This window comes from Amblyomma maculatum, chromosome 4 (genome assembly GCF_055883805.1).
Source record: "Amblyomma maculatum isolate TAMU_Amacu chromosome 4, ASM5588380v1, whole genome shotgun sequence".
Lineage (NCBI taxonomy): Eukaryota > Metazoa > Arthropoda > Arachnida > Ixodida > Ixodidae > Amblyomma > Amblyomma maculatum.
The window spans coordinates 102,526,123-102,551,690 of NC_139347.1; the positions used below are offsets into that span (position 1 = coordinate 102,526,123).

Sequence of the window (25,568 nt, forward strand, 5' to 3'; positions counted from 1 at the left end):
CGTTGGAGGGTCGGTCGGTACATGGGTCTCCCCACATCGTTGGCATAAGTCCTTTTTGGGTGCCGTGCACACGTCGCTGCGATGTCCCGGACGACGGCAGTTGAAGCAGGCTTCTGCTTTGGCGATGAATGGATAGCAGTGGTAGACCGCTCCATAGAAGCGCAGCTGTTTAGGTACTGATTTGGTATTTATGAAGGTGACCAGAATTGATTTGGTGTGGCCGAGTCGGCGTGCATCGGTGATGAGATAGGAGGGGCTTTGGTTGAACGTTTTTAGCTCTGTAAAAATTTCTTCAGAGGTCTGGTCGTAGATAGCATTATAAAGGATGCCTCGAATGGCGTTGTCCGGAGGAGCGATATACGCTTTCATTGGGTAGACTTGGTCGATTATCTTTATAGATTCTAGTTGTACATATCTGCGGGCACGGTCTTCGGCTGGCGTGCTGATAGTGAATGAATTGTGCCTGGGGTTGATTCGGATGGCGTCTTGTGTTCGCACTGCGTCTATCGGTAGCTGCAGAGCGCTGGTGACTAGAGACAGTATATAGCCCCCGTTGTGTTTACTTAGGTCGAGGCCTCCACCGGGGCGGAACACGATTTTAAGGTCTCGTGTCGGGAGCTTGGGCAACGGTGGCGGACGCTTTAGAACGGTGGAAGACTTGCCTTGCGTAGGCTGCGTTGATGTGGCTGTGCCGGCCAGGGGCTGATGAGTCGAGCTCGTGGGGGCTTGCTGGGCAGAGAGGACATCGGGGTGAGCCATACGTCGAGCCTCCATGGCCCGGTCCCATCTTGATGCAGTATCAGTAGCCCCATCTTCAGTGCGCACTATGCCGCTGTTGGTGGGCCGTGAAGTCGGGGGAGTGAAGGGTTAGGCCTAGGCCTAATGTGGCGGTGGCCGGCTCCCAGAGCAATCTCAAAGTTTATCAGCAAATTCGGGAAGACGGACCCGAAGAGAGGGTGGACAGGTGCTTAACACCTTCATGCGTCGATTGCGGCTATTCGAAACATGAACAGTCAAGAATTCCGCACTCACGGTCGAAAATTGGAGGAGCAGATGCGAACACCAAGCGTCCGTGTCAAGCTCCAAGCCAAGAATCCCACGCCTCTTCGTTTCGCATTTTCACGGTATACACCATCGCTCCTGTTGCGTGGCGTTCCTTGGCGCGCGTTCAAGTGTGCATGGTGTTACGTTTCTCCACCGACAAGTGTGACAGCTGACGCGGCCACCACATAGCAACAGGCAAAACCGCGAGCGGATCGGCCATTTCGAAGCCGTTCATTGGCCGCGCAACGCTTCCTCCCGCGGGCAAGTCTCGACGTGATCCCGCCACGCGCCAAATGTGTGCGTGCGTGTGTGTGCAAACGCCGGCCAAGCCCGGAGCTCGGGGGAGAGTGCGCCGCCCTCGCCCGTCTGCAGGAGGTGGAGGAGATGCGGTCGGACCACCTGCGATTGAGTCATTTCATCTTGCCCAGCCTTGTCGGGCTCTCCATTTCCTGTGGGGGTTTTCCCTGTCCCTGTGAACTGGAAAATCTATAAAAAGCAGCGGCCAACTCCGCTGAGACAGTAAGGGGTGCTCTGCCCTGATGGGGCTGGTGCAGGTGGGTCACCGCTGCTTGCGGCGGGGGCTGGCCTGGCACCAAATTTTTATCTGTTGTAGGCCGTCATTGCACACGCCACCGCTGGTGGTGGACGACGGCTGTTGCTGCGGCGCGCGTCTTTCTTTCCCTCTTGCTTTTCTTTCTTCTCTATATTCTCTTCTATCTGCACGAGGCAGCGGAGGTGGCTCAGATACAGGGCCAGTAGCAGGCCCGTGCATTTTCTTTTTCTTCTTCCTACAGCCACAACAACAACAACAACAACAACAACAGACAGAGACTACATTGACGCGCCGTGGAGACGACGCTAGACACCAGCTGTGTGAACGTGTCTGTATTCTCTCCGGGTCAGCTTCTCTGCCCGTTTCTTCATGATGTTGTAGTAAAGGTAGTTTCGTTAGATGACGCCTCGTCTTTGCTGGGACCGTTGATGCTCGTCCGCCATCCACGGAGCCGCCAGGCCAACGCTACCGAGGGGCCGCGAGCCGCACGTAACAACTGGCGTCAGCGGTGCGCTGAGCACGCGAGCCTCAACCGTAATATCTGGTGGCAGCGGTACGCTATTCAGGCGCACGCGAACACAAATGTAATAACTGGTAGGCAGCGGTGGGACGACGACGACCAAGCCGTAACCGTGGTCGGAGGGGCGAGCCAGGCGATACCGTCGTCCAACTACTGGTGAACAGCGGAGGGACGAGGACGACCAAGCAGTGACCGTGGTCGGTGAAACGAGCCAGGCCTGACCGAGGTGCAACATCTGGTGGGAAGAGCGGAGATGTCCAAGGCGTGATCCGTGCAACAAGCAGCTCAGCGGAAAGGCGGGAGCAGTGCAACGAGCCCTGTGTGATGACTGGTTGCCTGCAGCAGAACGACTGCGTTGGATTCTTGGCTGCGAGGTTTGGTGAGGGCGGGACTCTCTTCTACTGCGTTTTGCCAGGCTTTTGTTAAGTAGAGAACAGAGCTGGTAATTGTGTGGTCGTTGTTGCTGGGTTAATTGCAGCAAGGCAATAGTGGGCAGTAGAGAAGGCAGCACTCGGAACAGCCATGGGTTTGGATTTGAAGTCGTTGCGCAAACCGAAATTGCTGGAGCTTGCGAAGGAGTTGGGTCTGGATTTGTCAGATAAACTCAGAAAACCAGAAGTGTTAAAGGCTATTCTTGCGTTGGAAGCAGAAGATAACGAGCTTTCGGAATGCCTTGAGATCATTGACGAACGTCAAGAGGAACGTGAACGTAGAGAACGTCACGAGAAAGAGGAACGTGAACGTAATGAGAAAGAGGACGCCCGCGTAAGGAAACTGATGCAGCTGGAGATTTCAGCACATGGAAGGAGCGTGGAAAAGATTAAAGCTTTCAATGCCATTCATTGTAACGGTTCAATGCCGCGAGACGGTCCACCACCGTTCCTCATCGCCGAGGATATGGCAATTTGGTAGACTTCGAAAGTGTCTGCAGAAGTAAACGCTTCGAGCGAGATAGTTGGGCGCAGAAGTCGGTAGCTCTTCTCTCCGCTGAAGCGTCGGAAGAAATCAAACGATTGGTTGGCGACCGCTTGAAAAATTACGATGAACTAAAAGAGTCATTGCTGATACGATATCAGATAACGCCTCATGATCTTCGGAAGAGGTATGGGAGCGAGAAACATTGTGACAAGTCGTGCTTTGATTTGGCGTATCAGTTGAAAGCCGCTGTAAGCGTATGGCTAGACAGTGCGGAAGTTTCGGAGCAAATCGAACTTGCACAGGAGTGTCAGAAACAGCTTAGGGAAGCGGCCGAGAAACGTGACCGCAGTAGTGAGCCGACCGATCCTCGAACAGCTGAGTATTGTGTTACCTTGGTCGAGCCACTAGCTGAGATGGTTAGCACAGGCTTAGTCGGCGAGAAGTCCGAAGTGACGCCGTTAAGCGAGGTGAACTGCATGCCGACCCAAGTAGCTGTAGGAGATACAGTTCCATCAAATGAGTGTGGGGAACTGGTAGTAACTGAACCGCCTCTCGAGTCGAAATCAGAAGCTTGTGTAGAGCGCGACGGAGCTGGAAACGAGCTAGAAGAGGAGAAAATTTCGATTTCCGAAATCAGCTGTGTCGTAGAGCAGGGCACGCAGAAAAACGAAGTTTTTGGTTTTGGTTTTCGTTCATAGGAAGGGAAAGGCGCAGTATCTGTCACACTTGCTCTGTGGACACCTGAACCGCGCCGTAAGGGAAGGGATGAAGGTGGGAGTGAAAGTTAGAGAGAAAGGGGGGGCCGTAGTGGAGGGCTACGGAGTAATTTCGACCACCTGGGGATCTTTAACGTGCGCTGACATCGCACAGCACACGGACGCCACTTCGTTTCGCCTCCATCGAAACGCAGCCGCCGAGGCCGGGATTCGATCCCGGGAACTCCGGCACAGTAGTCGGGCGTCTTACCACTGCACCACCCCGGCGGGGCGAAAAAAAAAAAAAAAAAAAAAAAAACCGAAGTGCCGATCAGGGAAACAGCGCAGCCCGCGAGTTGTGATCAGCCAGGGCAGTTCGACGAGGAGTGCGCGTACGCTGTAGAGAGCGAGACCTGCGAAGGCGACAGCGAGCGACCAGAGCAGAGTCAGAATCGTTCGTGCCCCGATACCACGCTAGGTTGTGTTCACGAGAAAAGCAACCCCAGAGTGAACGCGGACGTGGCACATATGGCCCTCACGCAATCCGAAGCGCCCCAGCTGTCGAAGGAGCTTGATCGTGTGCCGGTTAGCGCTGAGCAATGCGGCTCATCGGAGGACCCGTGTAACATGAGTGGCGAGCCGCCAGAGGAAATGCCTAGCTTGAGGGCTGGCATGAGCGGTTGTTCGGATTTGACTGAAAGTGAGTCATGCGATGCAGCCGCGGCGCCGCCAGAGGAAATGCCTAGCTTGAGGGCTGGCATGAGCGGTTGTTGTTCGGATTTGACTGAAAGTGAGTCATGCGCTGCTGGCCGTGATGCGGGCACGGCGCCGCACTTTGACGACCCCGGTATCCTACTAGCTCCGGTTACTAGGGGTGTGCGAATAGTACTTTTTCCAAACCGAATCGAATACGAATAGTGCACTCTTGCTATCGAATCGAATACGAATAATGTAGCTAAAAAGCGAATCGAATACGAATCGAATAGTGAAAGCAGCGAATCGAATACGAATCGAATAGTAGAGCGCTATAGAGCGCTCTACTATTCGTTATAGCGCTGTTATAGCGCTGCGGTAGAGCGCTATAACTCGTGGAGTATAGATCTGACGGGAAAACGCTGATCTCCTCTAGGGGGCGCAACTATTAATCTCTACGCACATTGTCAGTTGCTGGTTGTTTTTATCTACATACGTTTGAACGAGTTTATTTAGTGAACTAGATATCATGATACAATATATCAGAGATTACGAATGGCTGAGCGACGCTTTCGTCCGACTTGCGTCCGAGTAACCCGAGGCCATAGAGTTGCGCTTCCCCTGCTGTTGGCTCTTCGAACTAGTCATCGCCGAGCGCGTGATCTCCTCATCTTCCTCTTCTTTTCAGTGACTTTCGTTGCTTTCGTTCTTTCTCAATTAGCTCGCGTGCTCCCCTCTAGCTGGCGCTAGGCGATTACAACTGGCGCTAGGCGACCTGCGATATATAGTGGAGAGTTGTATGAGCATGAGCTGACAACATTCATGCAACTCTCATGTCATGCGCCACTCGCATAATAAACTTAACCTCAACTATTGATGATGGAAGTGAATGAAATTTTTAGGGAATAAACATGTAGCGTTACTTCTCGGCAGATTAGAGACGTGTGAACTATGACACGACTACGAGAAGTTGCCTCCGCGATTCGTGATATGTCCAATCTTTAAGAATGTTTCCATGCGAATGGACCGTGTTGCGGCCACGCTGAAGCATGTAGGCTCCCTAAACGGTGATCTCTGCTTCTCGCGTAGGTTTATTGCGGCAGCAAGCTGTGCCTGCTCGGAGCTGACGCTGCCTTCGCGAGAATGGTCGGAGGTAATCGAGACGTTAATTCGTGCCAGTTATTCGAAAAGTATTCGAAAATTATTCGAAAATTTTCGAAGATATTCGAACAGTTTCGAATAATTCTCAATTTCCACTATTTGATTCGTTTAACGAATCAAATATTATGATATTCGATTCGATATTCGAAAATTTCGAATATTCGCACACCCCTACCGGTTACCGCTAGAACATTGACCGCTAGCTTGTCAGAGATGGCTCAGAAAGAAAGCAGAAGGCTAGTATTCAAGTGCTGCCACCGAAAAACGCGGAAAGGCAGACGCGAGAAAGAATGCTATCATCGTAAGGAGAGCAAACGATTGCAAAAAGAAAGCAGAAAGCGTGGGTTACCTTGCTGCCGTAGAAAAAGGCGGAAAAGCAGGCGCTAGAAAGAATGGAGCAAGTGGAAGCTATCGCGAAAAAGAAAGAGACTATCCCAAACGCACAAATGCGCCCGTGCAGAGAAAATGTGTGACTGGTGCGCAAGGCGTAAGGAGAAGGATAGGTTCTTTAGAAAGGTGAGTGACTTATGCTCATGCGTTTCTTTGCACAGAAATAGGCAGGTACGGTTGTTCCGTGAAACGGACAGCCGACGCTTTAGTGAAAAGGGTGATCTCAACGGTAACACCGATGGCTTAAGTCGGAGCCCATGACGTGAGAAGAAGCCAGTTTTCACTTGTTGGTGTTTTTCTTCCTGACATAGGATTTTGAACATGTTATATTGTATTATCTTTGTTTGAAGTGATGTTTTGAAAATGCGTTTTTCAAATTTGTGGACGCGTTCCAAGTGCTGCTGAGCGGCCCTTTAATATAGATGGGGGCATAAGAGGGAAATAGTCTGGCATAACTTAGTGAAGATTGTGCCGTGCTTGCTGGCGGAACGGTTGAGTCTTTAGCGTGGTTGTGACGTTGTGGGTTGTCAGCAAACTCTCCTGAAGACAAGTTGCAGAGTGCCTTGGAAACTCGGACTTGCCAAGGACTTCTTCAGGTTGACTGGCTCAAGATAAAGAGTCGGACGACCCCGGCTAGCAGCAACATCCCGATCCCTCCGGACAGCGGATGCAGTCCCCTGCCCTTCGGGATCTCCCTTCCCCGGCGGGGCAGTCTGTTACGGTTCTCCACCGACAAGTGTGACAGCTGACGCGGCCACCGCATAGCAACAGGCAGAACCGCGAGCGGATCGGCCATTTCGACGCCGTTCATCGGCCGCGCAACGCTTCCTTCCGCGGGCAAGTCTCGACGTGATCCTGCCACGCGCCTAATGTGTGCGTGCGTGTGTGTGCAAACGCCGGCCAAGCCCGGAGCTCGGAGGAGAGTGCGCCGCCCTCGCCCGTCTGCAGGAGGTGGAGGAGATGCGGGCGGACCACCTGCGATTGAGTCATTTCATCTTGCCCAGACTTGTCGGGCTCTACGTTTTCTGTGAGGGTTTTCCCTTTCCCTGTGAACTGGAAAACCAATAAAAAACAGCGGCCGACTCCGCTGAGACAGAGAGGGGGTGCTCAGCCCTGATGGGGCTGGTGCAGGTGGGTCACCGCTGCTTGCGGCGGGGGCTGGCCTGGCACCAAATTTTTATCTGTTGTAGGCCGTCATTGCACACGCCACCGCTGGTGGTGGACGACGGCTGTTGTTGTGGCGCGCGTTATTCTTTCCCTCTTGCTTTTCTTTCTTCTCTATATTCTCTTCTATCTGCACGAGGCAGCGGAGGTGGCTCAGCTACAGAGCCAGTAGCAGGTCCGTGCATTTTCTTTTCCTTCTTCCTACAGCCACAACAACAACAACGCTGAGACAGAGACTACATTGACGCGCCGTGGGGACGACGCTAGACACCAGCTGTGTGAACGTGTCTGTATTCTCTCCGGGTCAGCTTCTCTGCCCGTTTCTTCATGATGTTGTAGTAAAGGTTGTTTCGTTAGATGACGCCACGTCTTTGCTGGGACCGTTGATGCTCGTCCGCCGTCCACGGAGCCGCCAAGCCAACGCTACCTAGGGGCCGCGAGCCGCACGTAACAACTGGCGTCAGCAGTGCGCTGAGCACGAGAGCTTCAACCGTAATATCTGGTGGCAGCGGTACGCTACTGGGGCGCACGCGAACACAAATGTAATAATGGGTTTCCAGATGGCAGGAACGCTAGACAAAACTAGAATTCTGGTTGGTCGCTTCGAATTTGGCGGCTGGTGACGTCACGTCTTTGTCGACCAATCAGGTGCGCCGCTTGCGCGGACAGCTTTTGTCGACGACAGCTGAGCAAGGAGGGCGGAGAGGTGGTTAAGGGTGGCTGTTCCTGACCCTACGGGGCTGGGACGGTAGGTCAATTTGCGGTGGGGGCTAGCGTGCTACCGAATTTTTATCTGTTGTAGGCCTACATTGCACCAACACCATTGCACACGCCACCGCTTAGGTGGTGGACGACGGCTGTTGCGGCGCGCGTCTTTCTCTCCCTCTTCTTTTTCTTCTCTACTTTCTCTCCTGTCCGCAGTAATGAAAAAGAGTGAGACAGTTTCCGCGCCTTTCCCTTCCTATAAATAAATCAGTTTTTTAGGTAGCGAAGGTGGCTCAGCTACAGAGCCAGTAGCAGGCCCGTGCATTTTATTTTCCTTCATCCTACAGTCGCAACAATAACAGTGTGAGCCCCGCTGGGGTGGTGCAGTGGTAAGACGCCCGACTACAGTGCCGGAGTACCCGGGTTCAAACCCGACCTCGGCGGCTGCGTTTCGATGGAGGCGAAACGAAGAGGCGTTCGTGTACTGTGCGATGTCAGAGCACGTTAAAGGTCCCCAGGTGGTCCAAATTACTTCGTAGCCCTCCACTACGGCTCCTCCTTCTCTTTCCACTTTCACTCCCACCTTCCTCCCTTCCCTTACGGCGCGGTTGCGGTATCCACAGAAAACAAGTGAGACAGTTACCGCGTTGTCCACAGAAAAACAAGTGAGACTGTTACCGCGCCTTCCCTTCCTATAAATAAATCACAGAAAACAAGTGAGACAGTTACCGCGCCTTTCTCTTCCTATATATAAATCAGTGTGAGCCATTGAAGGCTTTCGCCTTAATAGAGAAGGAAATAATAATTAAAGGATCTCTTATATGTCTCTTAAAGGGCCACTGTCCAGGGAAGGACCTTTTAAGCAAAAGAGCCCAGTGTTTCGATCAGGTACCGGAGATAGTCGGTGCAAAATGCTACAGTCACACGCGCGCCGCAAAGCAACGAAAATACAAATCAAAGCTCTCTCATACTCTCCTTCGGGAAGCCAGCTTCCCCGTTTCTTGCGCTGGCTCGTCGAGCCACAGTTATGACGTACTTGCCAAGAACGACGTCCATTGGTCCGTCTCGCTGACTGACGGGACGCTCGGTACCGGAGATAGTCTGTGCAAAATGCTACAGTGACACCCGTGCCGCAAAGCAACGAAAATACAAATCAAAGCTCTCTCATACCCTCTTTCGGGAAGCCAACCTCCCCGTTTCCTGCGCTGGCCCGTCGAGCCACAGTTATGACGTACTTGCCGAGAACGACGTCCATTGGTCCGTCTCGCTGACTGACGGGAGAGGCTAGGATGAGCGTACACCACTAATTGTGTCCACCGCTCGCTGCTGCACGCAGAGAGTACCACCATCACCACCCCCCTGCTCCGGGTCCGTTCTGTGTGCTGCACCGTTTCTACAGCCTTCCCTTCTTTCGCGCAACCTGAAGCTTCCACTCCGACGTAACCTCTCGTTTTCTCTCCCTTTTAGGATAGAGGTTCGGCGACTCGGCCCAACGTCAACGAGACAGCAAAAGCGAAGAAAAAGAAAAGTCTCAAAGGCGGAGCCATGACGTACTCGAATGACGTTCTCCACAAGACGCCCCACCTCCGGCCAAACGCGGAGGAGGAAGGGGAATTTGGCTTACGGAGGCTAGACGACGAGCGGGAGCGTGAAAAACCTCTGAGAGGGGACGGGAGGAGAGGGAAGCGCGAAATCGGTTGATTGCGGGGGCTGTAACTCCGTTATTAATTACTCTTTTCAAAAACTTCTTCCGGCCTTGCGTTGTGGGGACGAAGCCTCAAAGCCACCGAAGCCTCAAAGCCACCGCGGGAAAAAAAATTGGACGGGAGGGTAGACAGCGGGCCTTTAAGCATAGCTTAAACCTAGTGAAACGAGCGAAAGCTATGTTTAGCATGGTTATGCATGGTTTGACGGTTTGGTATTTGTGGGCCCTTAAACTTCGCCTTTAGAATAGCAACCATAGCCCTTGTAACATCGCCTTTTCAATCCGCGATTATTTTTCATTTTTTCATTAAGTTAGGTTCTAGGGAAAGTACGGCGCAATACACTTTTGGATGGACACCACGGGATAATGAAGACCTACACATAATCAGGTCAAGGTCACACCAGGTTTTTGAAGGTGAAGCGGCCGGATAGATTTGTAGAGATTGCCAGGCAGGGGCGACCGCGGCCACATTTGTGGTGACCCAGAGAACCGTGCCTTTCACCCCGGTGGCGTCCTAGGATGGCATATTGGCAAGGCCCGGCTTTCGACCCGCCGCTTCCGATGTTCCGGCTTGCAGGCATCGGCGGGTGGTTCGCTCAACTGGAGGCTGCGATGTGCCAGAACTGCGTCACCATCCAGCAGATCAAGCACGCAGTCCTCTCCGAAATCTTACCACCTGACATCCTCTGCCGGCTTGCCTGCCCTGCCTCGAGTTGCCGGCCATACGATGAGCTGTGTGCTGCCGTCCTGGCGTACTTCAGCGAAAGCTACTGCCCGCTGCCGCTCTACGACGCGGTAGACCCGCTTTCGCCGCCGCCAGCATCCGCAACCTCACCAGCATCACTCGCGTCTACGGCTGCATCCTCGGGGCACAGCAAGCCGCAGCTGTCTCCGGCCAGCTCCCTGCCACTCCTGCCTAGCGCATCCGGCCCGGCTACTCTCCCACACGTATCTATCGTCTACGACACAGTAAGCGCAGCCTCAGCTGTTCCGTCCTCCTGTGCCGTCACGTACACTTCCATTATACAAGTGGCAAGCTTTGCCGTCATTCAAGTGCTGGCATGCGAATCGTGTGAGGCAGCAGCGCCGGACTTCAGCACGTGCCTCGATTTCTCGCACCAAGCGTCCTGCTCATCGTCTGCAATCCCCCTCCATCGCGATTGCGCATCAGTGGGCTCCGAAACCACCTCGCTCGAACACCACGCGCTATGCGACGCAATATCTCTGGTTCGTGTCACAGAGCCTATGGCCACTCATTTTGCATTTGTTGTGCCCCTCCCGCTTTTCCAAGCCCTATCAGGCAGCAACAACATGTCAGCTTATGCCTACCCCAAGCGACCCGTGCGTACTTACATCGCAGCCCACAGCCGCTGTCTTCATCACGGTTAATTTCGCCCTCTCGTGCTGCAAGCTTAGGACGGTACATAGCTCTTCGTCACGTTCCCTCCCCAAAACTGGCTCGCCGCAGTGCTTTGCAGCATCCATTCGGCCAGTTCGTTGTGAGCACAAAGCCTGCCTTCAGCGCCGTCGCATGCCAAGCGGACAAGCGGATAATTCAAGGTGCTGCCGCACGCTCTTCAACATTCCCGCATCCTCTACCGCTACGTTTTACTCAGCCGCGACCTCCTGAACAGCCATTGAAGAAACCTGGTTGCCCCTTGGACTACGACTTTGACACGAACTTAACATGTACTTATGTGTATAGCCTTATTGGTAGTTTTTTTTAGAGCAGTGCGTTTTGCTTAGACTGCGAGTTTCTTTTCCTTTTTCTTCTTTTTTTTTCGACCAATCGTCTAGGGGAGGAGCCCTGTAGCGACTCGCGTGACATGCATCCGGCACGTGCCGAAGAGAAGGAAGCAGCGCCGGCATAAGAGCTTAGGAACGCTCGCGACCTTGAAGTTTGAAGTTTATTTTCATTTCAAGAAGAAATGAGGGACCCGAGACAAAAATTGAATGTTAATTCACTTGACGGCGCTCGGGCTCGAATACATGGCAACAGCGAGGGGTTAGTAATTACAATATCGGTGCATCCAAAATTCAGATTGTGGTTTCAAACAAGAGTTACAAACATCTTCCTTTTCCACATAATTCAGTCTCCGGAAAAGTTCAATATAACTGCACAACATGAAATATCAACAGGGCCAGTGAATACCATCAAAATGAATGCAGCATGAAATCCAGAAAACACAAAAGAATGAAAGAAAACCGCAAAGCATATTTACATCTTTGACATAAAAATAAATGTATTGTTCTTTTATTACCCTTTTCAATATCAACTTTATTTTGGCGAAGATAATTTAAGAGAGAGGGCGGAAGATATGCGAGCATTTGCTGGCCAAATGTTGTTCTCGCAAAAGGCACAATCCAAGTATCTGTAGAACGTGAAGGGTATGTTCGTGTAAGTGCTCTTAAATTTGCGATGGAAAGTACTGTAGCTTCAGAGGTAGCAATGTGCTGTTTGTAGCGAACGGCTAAGTTGTATGAATAGAGATAGGCCACTGGCATTATTCTAAAATTCTTGAAAAGCGGCATGGTATGAGTGTAGTAGTCTGCTCCAGCTATATGGCGGACCGCCTTTTTCTGCAATATATATAATCTATTTAAATTTGTTTGTGTAGTTTTACCCCATACAAGGAAACAGTAGTTTAGTTGAGACAAGAACAATGAATTGTATATATGAAGCTTAATTTTGGCCGGTAGAAAGAAATGGAATTTTGCTAATATACCCACTACTTTTGACAGGCGTGAAATTGTTTCATTTACGTGCCTATCCAAGGAAATATTTTTGTGAAAATCAACCCCGAGTGTTTTTACTTCATCAACGATTTCAATAGGAGCACGGCCAAAAATTATACTATTATTTAGAGACATTATTGGCAACGATGACTGTCTTACGAAAAAAAAAAACATTGCTTTTGTTTTGGTTACATTTATTTCTAATGAATTAAGTTTGCTCCATGTGCTCAAATGATTCAACGATTCATTTATGTCGTTTACAAGCTCGTTGTAGTCATTGCTTCGAAATAAGAGTGTTGTGTCATCCGCATATATTATATACCCTGGCCTTGCATTAATGTTTACAATGTCATTGACATAAAAATTAAATAAGAGGGGCCCCAGGATGCTCCCTTGAGGCACGCCCATAGTACCACGCTTTGAGGAAGAAAGATTTTCGCCTATTTTAACACTTTGTGTACGATGCTCCAGATATGAACGTATTAAGTCTAGGGACACACCTCGGATTCCGTATGCTTCTAACTTTTTGAGCAATGTCCTATGATTTAAACGATCAAATGGTTTGGAGTAATCAATGTAAATGCCAGCGACTAACCTTCGCCTCGGTCGGACGCTGCCGTCGTCACCTCAGCTTCTCCTCAAATAAATGTGGCCGCGGTCGCCCCTGCCTGGCGATCTCTACAGATTTACTTCGGCTGATACATGCGCTTCAAAAACTTAGGCGACGTTTAAGTATCGTCGATAGTTGATGCGATAGCGTGGCCAAGTGGACACTACGAATTAATTTACGCTAAATGAGGACATACATAATTAGTTGGTAATCACTATTAGTCACTAGTAGTGCAAAGCAGTAATGCCCGTGCTACTTAGAATTTGTAAGTACGCTAAGTAGCGTAGTGTAAATATGGAATGAGTAGCCTTAGTTCTAAGTGCTGCTATCATGTAATGTACTTATGGAAGTTTAGTGATCCAAAGTGCCCCCTAGAATTTTTTTGTAAAATTGATGTGATGCACCTGGTCACCACGATAATGTTTCTGTTAATTATGTTTATCTTAACAACCTGTTGCCTAAAAAGTCACTGTATTTGTTTCAGCTTTGCAGAATGTTTTGAGGGTCATGAATTTTTTGCACGAAGAACGAGTGCGTTTTGTTGGCAACGTCACGGACTGACATGTGAAACTTCAGACAGCGTTTGGCATTGCTAAGGTAAATATTATCTGCAGGTCGGCAACTCACCTTGGCCAAACCTTGCGTCCACCTTAGCGACCATACATGGACCCAGGTCGGCCAGGCTGCTTGTCGACGTCGGGCCTACATAGGACTGACATGGGACCTACGAGATCGGTCAGTTGAAGGCTAAGAACCAGAAACGAGCTTGGCCCAACCTCATTGACAAACCTGTGCTAAGTTCGGCCATGCCGCAGGTGTACGTTGGACCAATGTAAAGCCACGGTCGATTTTCCATTTGCGGTAGGGCAGTGACGCTGACAACGGGAACACCAGGAAATGGCAACGAAAACGCCTAATGAGAACAATATATTATATTTAATGGCAGTGATACAAATGACTTAAAATTCGAGGCACCATTGCTGACTCTACAACAGTGGCCATTGGAAAGCCATGAAGCAATGTTTCTCAAAGAGGAAGAAGAATCTGCTCGCGTTCTTAGAAGAAGAACGTTCCTGCACGCTCCGCGCGAACGCGATTCGAGAAGATTCGGGTTCTGCCATCGCGCTTCGGTCGCACTGGGACATGGCAATCAAGTGCTGTGGGCTTGCTGTCGTGGTCTTGCTTTTCATCGGGCCAGTTCTAATAGAGGGTGAGTAAACGCTTTCGGAGCCTGTATTGCCGTCACCTTGATCGTGGCAAGCGCTGCATATATCTTTGCGATAATCACATGACGTGAAATAGCTTTGAATTCTAAGCATGCAGTCAGAGCCGCTTATCAGATTTTGCCAAGAGCATGATTCAAAGAAGCGTGATGGAGTCGACGAAAAGGCCGCGTGTGTGAAACGTCTCCATGCCATGACTGTGGGCCTTTTTTTTTTGTATTATCGGAAAGCTTTCTTTTTCTTTCTTTTTCTAACCCCGAACCGCATTCTCTTCGCGACCTGCGTGTAATGTTATAGAATGAAGGTTAACTGAAGGGATATGGGAGAGGCCTTTGCCTTGCAGTCGCCTTAGTCAAATATGGGGATGATGAACTGAATATAAAGATTATTATTTTTCTACTATACTTGATGCTATGGCGACTCTATCCAGTAATGTATCCTCCTCATCATCATAGTTATAGAAGCACATTACAAACCTTTCCAGTAAAAGGGGACGTTTCCATTTGCTCGCAGTACTGCTTTATGCACTCGACGCTAGCACGATGCTGGCATCAGCGGAATCGGCTTGTAGTAGTTCAGAGAAGAGGCGTTTCAGCATGTTACTTTCTGGATGAAAAGATCTTGTAGGGGACTTCTATGAATGCGCAGCGCGCCGACTGAGTCGCTTCGTGACCCACTTCGAGCCACTCTCGTACCAGCCGCACCGTGTGCACAGGGACCACGTGAGGCTTAGAAGGTCCATCAACCAAAACCAACATGCCCATGGCCACGTCTACCTGCGCTTCCAAGGATTTAACCGGCAAGTTCTGCCCATATGGTCGCATTGTTTCCCGCCTAAGCATGTCCACGAACTAAATGCAATTTTCCGAACATTGTTACATTGCACCTATAGAAAGAACCACGCATTTCGCGCGCCGGAAACCTAGGAAGAAAATTGTTTTCGTAAATAAGTATTTTTGTCGCACACCGAACGATATTGTAATGTCGCTCTCAAAATATTTTATTCACTCATTCAGGAACACTGCAAATTGCAAATAGCATTTTTGTCGGTTTCATGTGGATTAAGTTGGAACGCACAAATGGTGCGCACATTCACATGTTCAGAGGACCGCTGCGATGGCTCATTTGATTTGTCGTTCTGTTAATGTTTTCAATGTCTCATGATCGAACCCTTGTCGAGGCAGGCCGCGTTTTGATAAAGGCGAAATGCAGAAACTGTCGTGTACTGTGATCGCAGAACTAGTTAAGAGATCCGGGTGGCCTGCATCACTTTAGGTGGTTAAACACCGCGTGCCACCAGAACCTTAGTTTTGAGGAGCGTTAAGCAGAGTATCCGAAAGTCAAACATGTAACATTGGCGTCAAAATTAAGCTGCACATCTTTGGTGCTTTCAATGGGCACTCGAGTTAATATCATTTGCTTCATTGTGTGCGGAATTATGAGTAGATTGAATGTAAATACGTTTATTGGACCGCAGTTTGCAGATGCCAGAAGTCACCATTTAACCACCTTTTCTTCAAGCTAGCGCAACTTTTTGTCACTGATGTCATCATGAGTAAAGAAGCGGAGCTTCCGATTAGCTACTGAGAATTCAGTGAATCTTTTGGATTATAAGTATATAGCTATCTAAAACAAGAACGCTACACAAAACATAAATAAGGAAGAGTTTTTGTCAGTAATAAGATCTCTGTGCCTGATATTTACACTGTTATATTATAAATAATATCTGGCAGGCGTGAGCTGTAGCATACACGTATACATAACTTTCACTCGAGTTTGACTTGTAAATTTATTCGTTCGGCCAGGCGGCTTTCAACTAAGAGAAACTTCGAATTTAAACTCAATTTATTACAATACAAATATAAAAAAATAGCCTCGAAAATGTCTTAATTTCTTTGAGGGGCAGCTGTAGTCCTGAACATATAAGGAGACTGTTGTTGAGATTATGATGTAATAATCGTCGAAGGTCTTCCGGCCGGGTGAGCTAGGCGAGTGTGAGGTTTTCATTCCTTGAAATTTATTGTATCTGCATAGGCTACTGTGATGGTCTTGTTACGCAGTGAGACAAAGTTGTAACTGAAAATTTACTACGCCCACAAGAAATTTTGACAAGTGCTTTCATCAAATACAGCAGGTGCATTTCGAAATGTATAAAAGCATATTGCAAAATGGTTTGGTTTATTGCGTTTAACGTCCCAAAGCGACTCAGGCTATGAAAGACGCAGAGACGGCGTAGTGGAGGTCTCCGGAAATATTGACCAGCTGTGGTTCTTTAACATGCAGTGACATCGCACAGCACTAGGGTGCCTTGCTTTTCGCCTCTATCGAAAAGCGACCGCCGCGGCCGGGATTCGATCCTGCATATTTGGGCACAATGGTCGAGCGCCTTAACCACTGCGCCACCGCTGCGGGGCTATCTTGCAAGATGGCTTCTAACCCAAAATAGATTGCGCTTTATGCGAGCTACGAGGCAGCTTAGTGAGTTGTCACAAAACTGGCTGTAGATATGCCGCAGTATAGCTGCTCTTAGCTGGAAGCCATATTGCATAGTTTTCGTGAGTATCATTAAGAGATAGTGTACATGTATACCAGACGCAGCTGTGTTCAACATAATGGAAGCTCCTCCCAGGTATATGCAGTAAATACGGGGTGCGATGGTTAACAGAGCTTCTTTTTGCTTAACCCGCTGTTGGATTGTCTTCTTGAAACAGTGCTCCCACTATGAATGTGCTTCGGTCGAAAAAAGCCCGTATACGTTTTCTACTCTTGTTTCGGGAAATCGCCACGACCGGCGCCTGCGCTCGGCTGAGTTGCCTCGCTTTTGAAGTGAGTTGGTATTGGCCACCGGATGTACACTGCCATTTCGCAGTGTTTCGCAATGAAATTTTGCTGTTATGGAAAGCTCATCCAAAGGCCTTGTTATATTTTAGAGCGCAGCGCTGGCGCCCCTTCCTGGGTTTCGTGGCAGCGTCAGCGTCTTCGGCCTCGTAACCAGTTCCTTTCCCTACCCCCCCCCCCCCCCCCCCCCCCACTTCCGTTTAAGCCCACCAGTTCGAGCCGGCGCTTCGGCAACCGGAGCCTCGCAGGAAGAGGGGGGGGTACACATCGAACGCGAGGAACGGAGGGGGGGGGGGGGGGTCGCCAGAGGCAGCGCTAGCAGCGACTGACTGATGCCGCTAGCGAGTCGAGACAACGTGCTGCTACAGTGAACTAGAATATTCTAGTTCACTGTAGTGCTGCGTAGAACACCGTCGTTGCCATGCAAAAAGAGGAGGAGCCCCCCCCCCCCCCCCCCCCTCTCTTCCTGAGTGGCGGCAAGGGTGATCTCTGGTTGCCGAAACACCGACTTGCTAAGCGGCTCACGGTGCGTGCATCCCGTTCTCATTCGCTTCACTCGCTAGCGGCTTCAGCGGCATCACTCAGTCGATGCTATCTGTTCACCGCGCAACGCTCCTATGGACCGACGCGTTGCCTCCCGCAGCCTCCCGCAGCCTCCCGCAGCCTCCCGCAGCCTCCCGATAACTCAATTGATCTCTTCATTTCTCCGGCCACAAAGCTTCTTTCATGACAGCCAAGAACTGTTAGTGGAGTGTTTCTTGAAGGAATGCGTGTGAAAATAAAAAAAAAAAGTTCTGTAATTGTGCATACGTGTTTTGCTCGAAATCTTTGCCTCAATTTATCGAAAAGGTGAAACAGCTGATGAGTTGCGCTTGAATTTCGCATTAGGAAGTAACGTAATAGTGGGAATCTTTTTCCAAGGCTGTGAAAGCGAAAGACGCCCAATAAAGTCTTGAAATCCTTCGCTCAAGTCATGTCTGAAATAAAAAAAAAAATGAATCAGATTCTGCCGATGTACTGACCGAAGCGAACCATATCCAGATACTCCTTTATTATTGAGTCTCAAATGTACTGTTTCGAGCGGTATACTTCATTCACTCTTCAACCGGCGCTACGCTCTCATCGGCTGCCAATGATATTAAGATATCGCAGGAAGGCCTGAACTTGTAAGGCAATAACGATGAGATCTAACATTAGCCCTGCCGCGGATGAAGCAATGAAGCCTCTCTGCCGCAGGGAATGTAGATTTTAGTTGGATATGTTGGCAGTCACTTGCTCAATTGAATATTAAAACGAAATAGCCGAGACAAGCAGGAAACAGTAGTACTAGCTGTCGTCTTTTTGTTTTGCGTCCCGCACTCTTACTATAGTCATGAATCTAGAGTAGCACAGTGAAGTAGAATGATTCTGCGTCCCCTGTATTATAGCTAGGTTACTTCCTTGCTTCCGAGGGGTGTACAACATAAAGGAAGGATCTGACGTTAGCGCTTGCAGGAGAAGCCTGCTATTTGTCCTTTGTAGGTTTTTATGCTTTTAACGTCCCAAAGTGACTCAGGCTATGAGAGACGCCATAGTGGAGGACTCCGGAAATTTCGACCACCTGGGGTTTTTTAAAGTGCAGTAACATCGAACAGCACACGGACGCCAATCTGTTTCGCCTCCATCGAAAGGCAACATTGAACTGCTTGCACTGGAACACAGCACTGCCCTTTATTGCACGCAATAGATTTTCTAATTGTGTTTCGACTGTATTCACAACCCATATAAATTTTTGGGCAATATTTTCACAAACAGCCTGAAAACAACAATAAAAAATTGAGTTTGCTGAACAAAATTGGGTCGAATTTCAAGTCACAGTTGAAGGTGCCAAATTAAAAGTGTACATACTGATATTCTGAAATTTTTCCATATTCGCACATTGTTCGATTGAATACTGGTGTTTAGAGCTTCTACATTAAATATGAAGCACGTCAAGTAATAACTTGGATATCACTAAGGCTTGTGCGGATAACAAATTTTCGTGCTTCATTTTTCTGAGTTCTTTGTTTTGGCGTATTTGGCTCATTGAGAAACTCTTCAAATATAAACTGCTGCGAATTACTGCGTTCTCGCAGGCTGTTCCATTTGAAGTTGAGGCCAGACACGTCAGCTTTTCACAAGGACCTCGTGGTGGAGACGGCGCAGCTTGGCCGCATTACGCCTGACATCAGCCACATATACAGCGGAGAACTTGTTGGTAAGCTTGCTTCCGTGACTTTTCTGTATTCTACTCGCCTATTGTCTAGAACTGATGTTTTGCTGCCTTTCGTGTTCTCTTTATTTGTAGGATGGTTGGTTGGTTTGTAGGGTTCCAAAGCGACTCAGGCTATGAGAGACGCCGTAGTGGAGGACTCCAGAAATTTCGACCACCTGGGGTTCTTTAACGTGCACTCACATCGCACAGCGCACGGGCACCTTGCTTTTCGCCGCCATCGAAAAGCGACCGCCGAGGCCGGGATTCGATCCCGCGTCCTTGGGCACAGTAGTCGACTGCCGTAACCAGTGCACCACCCCGGCGGTGCTTAATTTGTAGGAGCGACTTCATTATGCCAAGGTCGTTTTCCCTAGCTGCCATGATTTCTCTTGCCCGTCGGAGAAATCTTTTCTGATTAAACGAACACTGCAAATATGCGGGCTTTGAGGGATATGGTTGGTTACCCAGCGAAGTATTTTATCTACTTCAAAATGCGGACGGTTTTTAATTTTTCCTGTTTAATCTTTGCATCGAAACGGAGTTTCTGAAGAAACAGGAGTTCTCTTTGTTGTCGAGGAAACCGCTAGCTCACCTACAACATGAGCTGCCATAATAATTTCTGCCTAGTCTCTTTACCTGTCGACACTTTTGTGCGTCAAACTCCTGAACGAAGCAGGAACTGTTTTAAAGTGACCGCATTAAGGTTCCAGTCCGGCGGAAAGCCCGTTGTCGGCGTTTAAAGTACGAAATCACGCGCATGTCTTTGAAATGTGGTAGATGGCAGGCGACAAGGCCGGACGCCTGATTGGTCGGCGGGTTGTGTGACATCGCGAGATCACATGGCATGACCGAGTTGCCAGGAGGAGCTTTACGAAGGGTGAGATGGGAAACGAATCAGGGACCCTTAGATTCTGAGTCAGGCGTGTTCCTTTTATCCGCGTAGGCACAATCGTACAGATTGGTTAACACTAACAGTGTGATTTATATCTATGTAAGATGGTCTTTCCTATAATTTGGTGACGCAGGACGGCATGCTAAAACGTATGTGTAGGGTACGAGGGGCACGAATTTATGTTTATTAATTAAGCAAGTAACAAAGTGAATGTACGCGAAAAAGGATCGGCAAGGGGAGCCTGCAGACGCGATCCTTTAACGCTGTCGTTTTATACCTTTAACGTGAAGATTAAGTATTTCGAAAGTTTTGATAACATGTAGTGGTATGCAGTCAAGTGCGTCTTGAGCCGCGTGAATGCAAACGTCAGTCGTATTTTTAGAAAGAAGACTGGAGAGACCTTGTCTGAAGGAAACGTGGTTGACGCCGGTGTCGTCTCATCGAAGTTGGACAGTTGAGTTTGAATAACCCTGGGGAGACGAAATTACCTCGCCATTCCATTGCGGCGTCTCTCACAGCCGGTATAATGATTCCGAACTTTAAACTTTAATACCGTTCTGTACCGTACCGTACCTTACCATGCCAAACCATACCATACCATTCCATGCAATGCCATGCCATGAAAAGCCATACCATGCCATACCATACCATACCATACCATACCATACCATACCATACCATACCATACCATACCATACCATGCCATACCATACCATACCATACCATACCATACCATACCATACCATACCATACCATACCATACCATACCATACCATACCATACCATACCAAACCATACCCATACCATACCATTCCATGCAATGCCATGCCATAAAAAGCCATACCATACCATACCATACCATACCATACCATACCATACCATACCATACCATACCATACCATACCATAGCATACCATACCACACCATACCATACCACACCACTCTACACCGCACCAGACCGCACCACACACCACACCACACACCACACGATACCATGCCATACCATACCGTACCATAATAGCATGCGCCATACCATACCATGCCATGCCATACCATACCGCACCACACCATACTGTGATACTTTGTTGGGCGAGTTTGTAAACATCCATTATTAATAAACACAGCGCTAACAGGAAGACAGACAAGATAAAAGGAAGCTACAGGACAAGCGCTGTCCTGTAGCTTACTTTTGTCTTGTCTTGTGTCTTCCTGTTCGCGCTGTGTTTATTAACACACCATTCCGTACCATACCACACCGTGCCATGTCCTACAGCACCTTACCTTACAATGCCATGCCATATTGCACCCTACTGTATGTTAGTTACAGTGCTATATCATTTCATGCCACCTTTTGAGCTCAAAATCAATGATGGAATGAGTGAGCGAAATTGATTTCGAAATTTTAGCATCCCTGCCCTCATAGGTGACAGCACCTAGGATTCTATTCAAATACGATACGGCTGTGAAGCCTGGAAGGCGCGCTATGTTGAGAAGGTGGTCATATCGCCGAATAGAAGAGGTGCTTAATTGTAGTCAGTATTCGTGCGCTTTCGTAGAAGCAAATTCTCATATTTTCGTTTCTGTTTCATTGTTGCTCCACAGGCGAACCTTCCAGTCACGTGTACGGCGCGTTGGTGGACGGCGTCTTTCACGGGGCCATTCAGTCACCCTGGGGCCGCTACTACGCGGAAAATGCGCGCCGCTTTTTCCCGCGACCTAAGGCATTCCACTCCGTGCTGTACGACGCGCGTGACGCGCACTTCCCCGACACCGGAACTCCCGGCGGCTGGTGCGGACTCCGGCCGGACACCGAGCGATGGATGGACTCCGTCATGAGGAGCCGCGCGAAGCTGGATTCTGAGCATAACGTCCATCGCAAGGTTAGTTGGCTTCTGCGGATCTTAGACCATAACAGCTTAGTCAAACTCCGCTTAGGGCCGATGTCAAAATCCTGTGTTGTCAAGCTTGAAGATCTTAGGCCACATTAAGCAGGATTACGTTCACGGAATGGGCGTGCTATGATTTGTAATTGCTGAATGTTGGGAGACAATTAATGCATATGGATATTTTCTTTGTTATTTATCATATCGTAGGCAAATAAAGAAAGCTCATCTAGCGGAGAGTGATAAGCTGGGCTAGTTGGTATAACTAAATCGCGAATGAAGAACAGCGCACAAAACGGGACGAAAGATGTGACACAGGACTGAACTCACGAATAACCTTTCTCGCAATGCGCAGCAACCGTGGCATACTTCATTTGCTTTTACACATCGCCAACTAATCTACAGCACAGTATCATGGGGCAACATCTATCAAACATTTCCCCACCCTGTAGTCTGATTGCAGAAGAGAACGGTAAAAATCATTACTTACTCAAAATAGGCTGACTCAGCAATTAAATGTTTGAGGCAACCCGCATTCAACCTATTCACTTCGTCTACATTTTAAAGGTAGCGCAGACAATTTATAAAATCGTGGAAAAAAATGATCCACTTCTCCTATGTATATTTAATAAGCCCCATAGGGAAGGCAAGAGCTATTTGTGCTAACCATTTCAGTTTACCAGTGTGTGGCCATAATTATAGGCAAATACTGTATTAAAGTTCAATCATGTTTTAATTTGGAATGACATTCCCAATGTTTTTAAAATGAAAGCAAACCTTTTACAGTTCCTCAAAGCGTTCTTGATGAGCATGTGGAGTTATGGCACGCATTTTTGCGGATAAAAAAAAAAAAAAAATTCTACGTATTTTTTTTAACTTCCTTTAAATGAGAATTTCTGACTTTTCCTTTATAAATAGTGTTTGTCTCCTCGTGCTGTAGCTATGTTGTATTATATTATGATGTACCCGAAACTAGCCCCTTGCTATAGGTTCAATACGGTTGTGCATATTGCCTTCTGAAAAAAGGAAAGTATTCATTTCCGATAAAGAATTACACAGACACATGAAAAGAAAGATAGAGCGCATTCAAATGCGGATGTTGCGATAAACGGGCAATGAGGAACATATTATATTACATGCTGGCCTCATGGTTATTAGAAACATCTACCGAAGAAACTCATCTCTGAAGGTTAGTTTTTGGAGTGCAGCGCTTATGAGCCCATTCAGCTGTTGACTACGTCGCTGTTGGTGCCGTTATAGGTGTAACTCAGTGAAAGAGGGTCACAAGCCGCGAGAGAGTCACGAGCCAAAAGAGAGAGAGAGAGAGAGAGAGAGAGAGAGAGAGAGAGAGAGAGAGAGAGAGAGAGAGAGAGAGAGAAGAAACCTTTATTTAGCCGGATAGTTATATAAGGCCAAGTTACATTGCCCTACTAGATGGCCAGCAGGTCAAGCCTGTTAGCGGTAGGCGCTCTTGAGGATCCGGTCTTGTATGCACGGCTCCGAGCTGCGCAGCAGGGTCTTCCAGTCATCTGGATGCAGGATTTTTCCTAATTCTGGAGGTGGGGAGTCCTCCTTGCATCCCCAGAGTATATGGTTGAGGGTAGCTCTCTCATCGCACAGTGTGCGGTCAGGAGAAAATTGACTGGGGAAAATATGTGAGAGAACTACCGGGTTTGGAGGAGTTTGTTTGGAGTCTCCTCTAGGTAATTTCGAGTTTTTTGCTAAGATGCTTGTGCGGGGGCGGAAACTTCCTTCGTTCAAGGCGGAAGTGGTAAATTGCACAATCTACTCTAAATATTCTTAATAAGATTCCTTTCCCAGGTAGGGACATTGAATTGATTTGGGTACCGGCACATTCTGGCAGCCCTGGAAACGAGGCGGCTCACCAGACAGTCCGAGGTTTAGTCGGCCGGGTTATGTGCCCACATCCGCTCCGGGGACAGCCAAGGATAACCTTATATCATTTCACGATTTAAGTCACGAGCCTAGATAATTTAAAAGAAAGAAGAGCCCATCGGTTATGGCTCCTATCTGACAAATTCTCTTTGGCTGTTGAGAAAAATAAAGAATGCTTTGTAACTCACATATATACCTACAAGCCTCTCTGAATTTCCTTGCCTCAATGTATCATAAAAGTGCTTATATAGCTGCGCTCAAATTTCGCATTGCCGAGTATCGTAATCGTTCTTATAATTGTTTGGCGGGATCTAAAAATTTAGACATCAGTTTCAGCAGCAGATGTTTTAGCATCGTGAGACCATCTGGGTAAAATCTATTAATCCGTGTTGGTGACCCGCAACGTGCATATTTAGATCCGCTGTGTAACTTTATTTGCCTGCGTGGTTTCTGCGCATAATTTTCCTTCTTTGAACTTCTTCGCACTTCGCACTTCAAGGAAAATCAGTCGTGAGTTTAGCGCTGTACGAGTTGCGTATACTTCTTTACTCCCGTCATGTGCTCTATTTGTTTTTAATATGAGCTCATTTAGCATTCATTTTCAGCTCTTAGCGATTATTTTCGACCATTTTTCAGGATCCTACTGAGTCTGAAAAATCGGTCAGCAACTGTATCTAGCTTAGTATCCCCATGAGGAGGAGATCAGAACTCCTGTCAGTTGCAATGATACGTTTCAATACCAAAACGAGACAGTAAAGAAAACAGATGCGGGAGTAAAATTTACAAGGATCAATTTTCCCAGCTGTCACTTCTCGCACAGTTGCTGCAACTTCTCACATTGAAATTAAGCGCAGAGTGAAATGCTTCATCCTCTACCTGTTTTTTTTTTTAAATTAATGTTGAAGTTGATGGTTCCGACACCTCATCATGAGTGGTCTGGCATGTGCACTGACTGGTATTCAACAGGTAATGGTAAGGCGTAAATAATATAAGTTTTGTTAATTGTAGACAACATAAAATTCGTCATGAATGTAAGGTAGTTTATGTCACCTCGTTATTTTGATAATGTCGCATGCACTTTCCTAGGCGTCAAGTTACACTGTTTTAGCACTTCAGGACTTCATGAGAAACTGCAGCGCAAGAAATATATTAACGTCTGATAAGACTGATATATTCGACCGCTTTACCTAAGTCGGACAGTGGTTAGAAGGAATACGAAGCCATAGAGGCATCCTTCAGTGTTTGGTATATCTTAATGCGAGTTGCCAGGCAAACAAAGCACGACTTCAGTACTTAGTTGGCTCTATAAAGTCTTCGCAGTTGGACTGAGGTATTAAAAGCCTTTCTTGGTCACTAATAGACGAATAAATTGGGATGTGCTTTAAGACGCACAACGCAGTGTTTTCTCGAACAACAGTCAGCTGACTAACTGCACGGGGACATAAAAACGATAGGTGATGATGTCGTCTACCATACACTGCCATCCTTTGTAGTTCCGAAACTGGTATCTCCTTTTGTTCGTCGCTGCTCCTTATTGATATTCCAACCACAATTTAAAATTGCCTGATTTAGGCCAAAAGTCGTTATTTTAGGTTTATGTTCCCTGAAGTAGCATGGAAACTCCAGGAATTAAAAAAAATAACGCTAGCCAATTACTGTTCTCAAAATTCGCCGATGCTACTTAAAAATGTCCTTTCTGTCAAATTTTG

At 48.2% G+C, this 25,568-nt stretch overlaps 1 protein-coding gene across 1 annotated transcript in view; it reads left to right on the forward strand.

The window, feature by feature from the left end:
- Positions 1-10,160: 10,160 nt before the first annotated feature.
- The window catches only part of LOC146191880 (disintegrin and metalloproteinase domain-containing protein 10-like), a 46,535-nt gene continuing 31,127 nt past the window's right edge, over positions 10,161-25,568 (forward strand). The window contains exons 1-4 of the mRNA XM_084600387.1: positions 10,161-10,620; positions 14,745-14,916; positions 19,070-19,191; positions 21,683-21,960. Of these exons, the coding sequence (XP_084456513.1) occupies positions 10,161-10,620; positions 14,745-14,916; positions 19,070-19,191; positions 21,683-21,960 (1,032 nt within the window). The remainder of the gene's footprint in view (positions 10,621-14,744; positions 14,917-19,069; positions 19,192-21,682; positions 21,961-25,568) is intronic.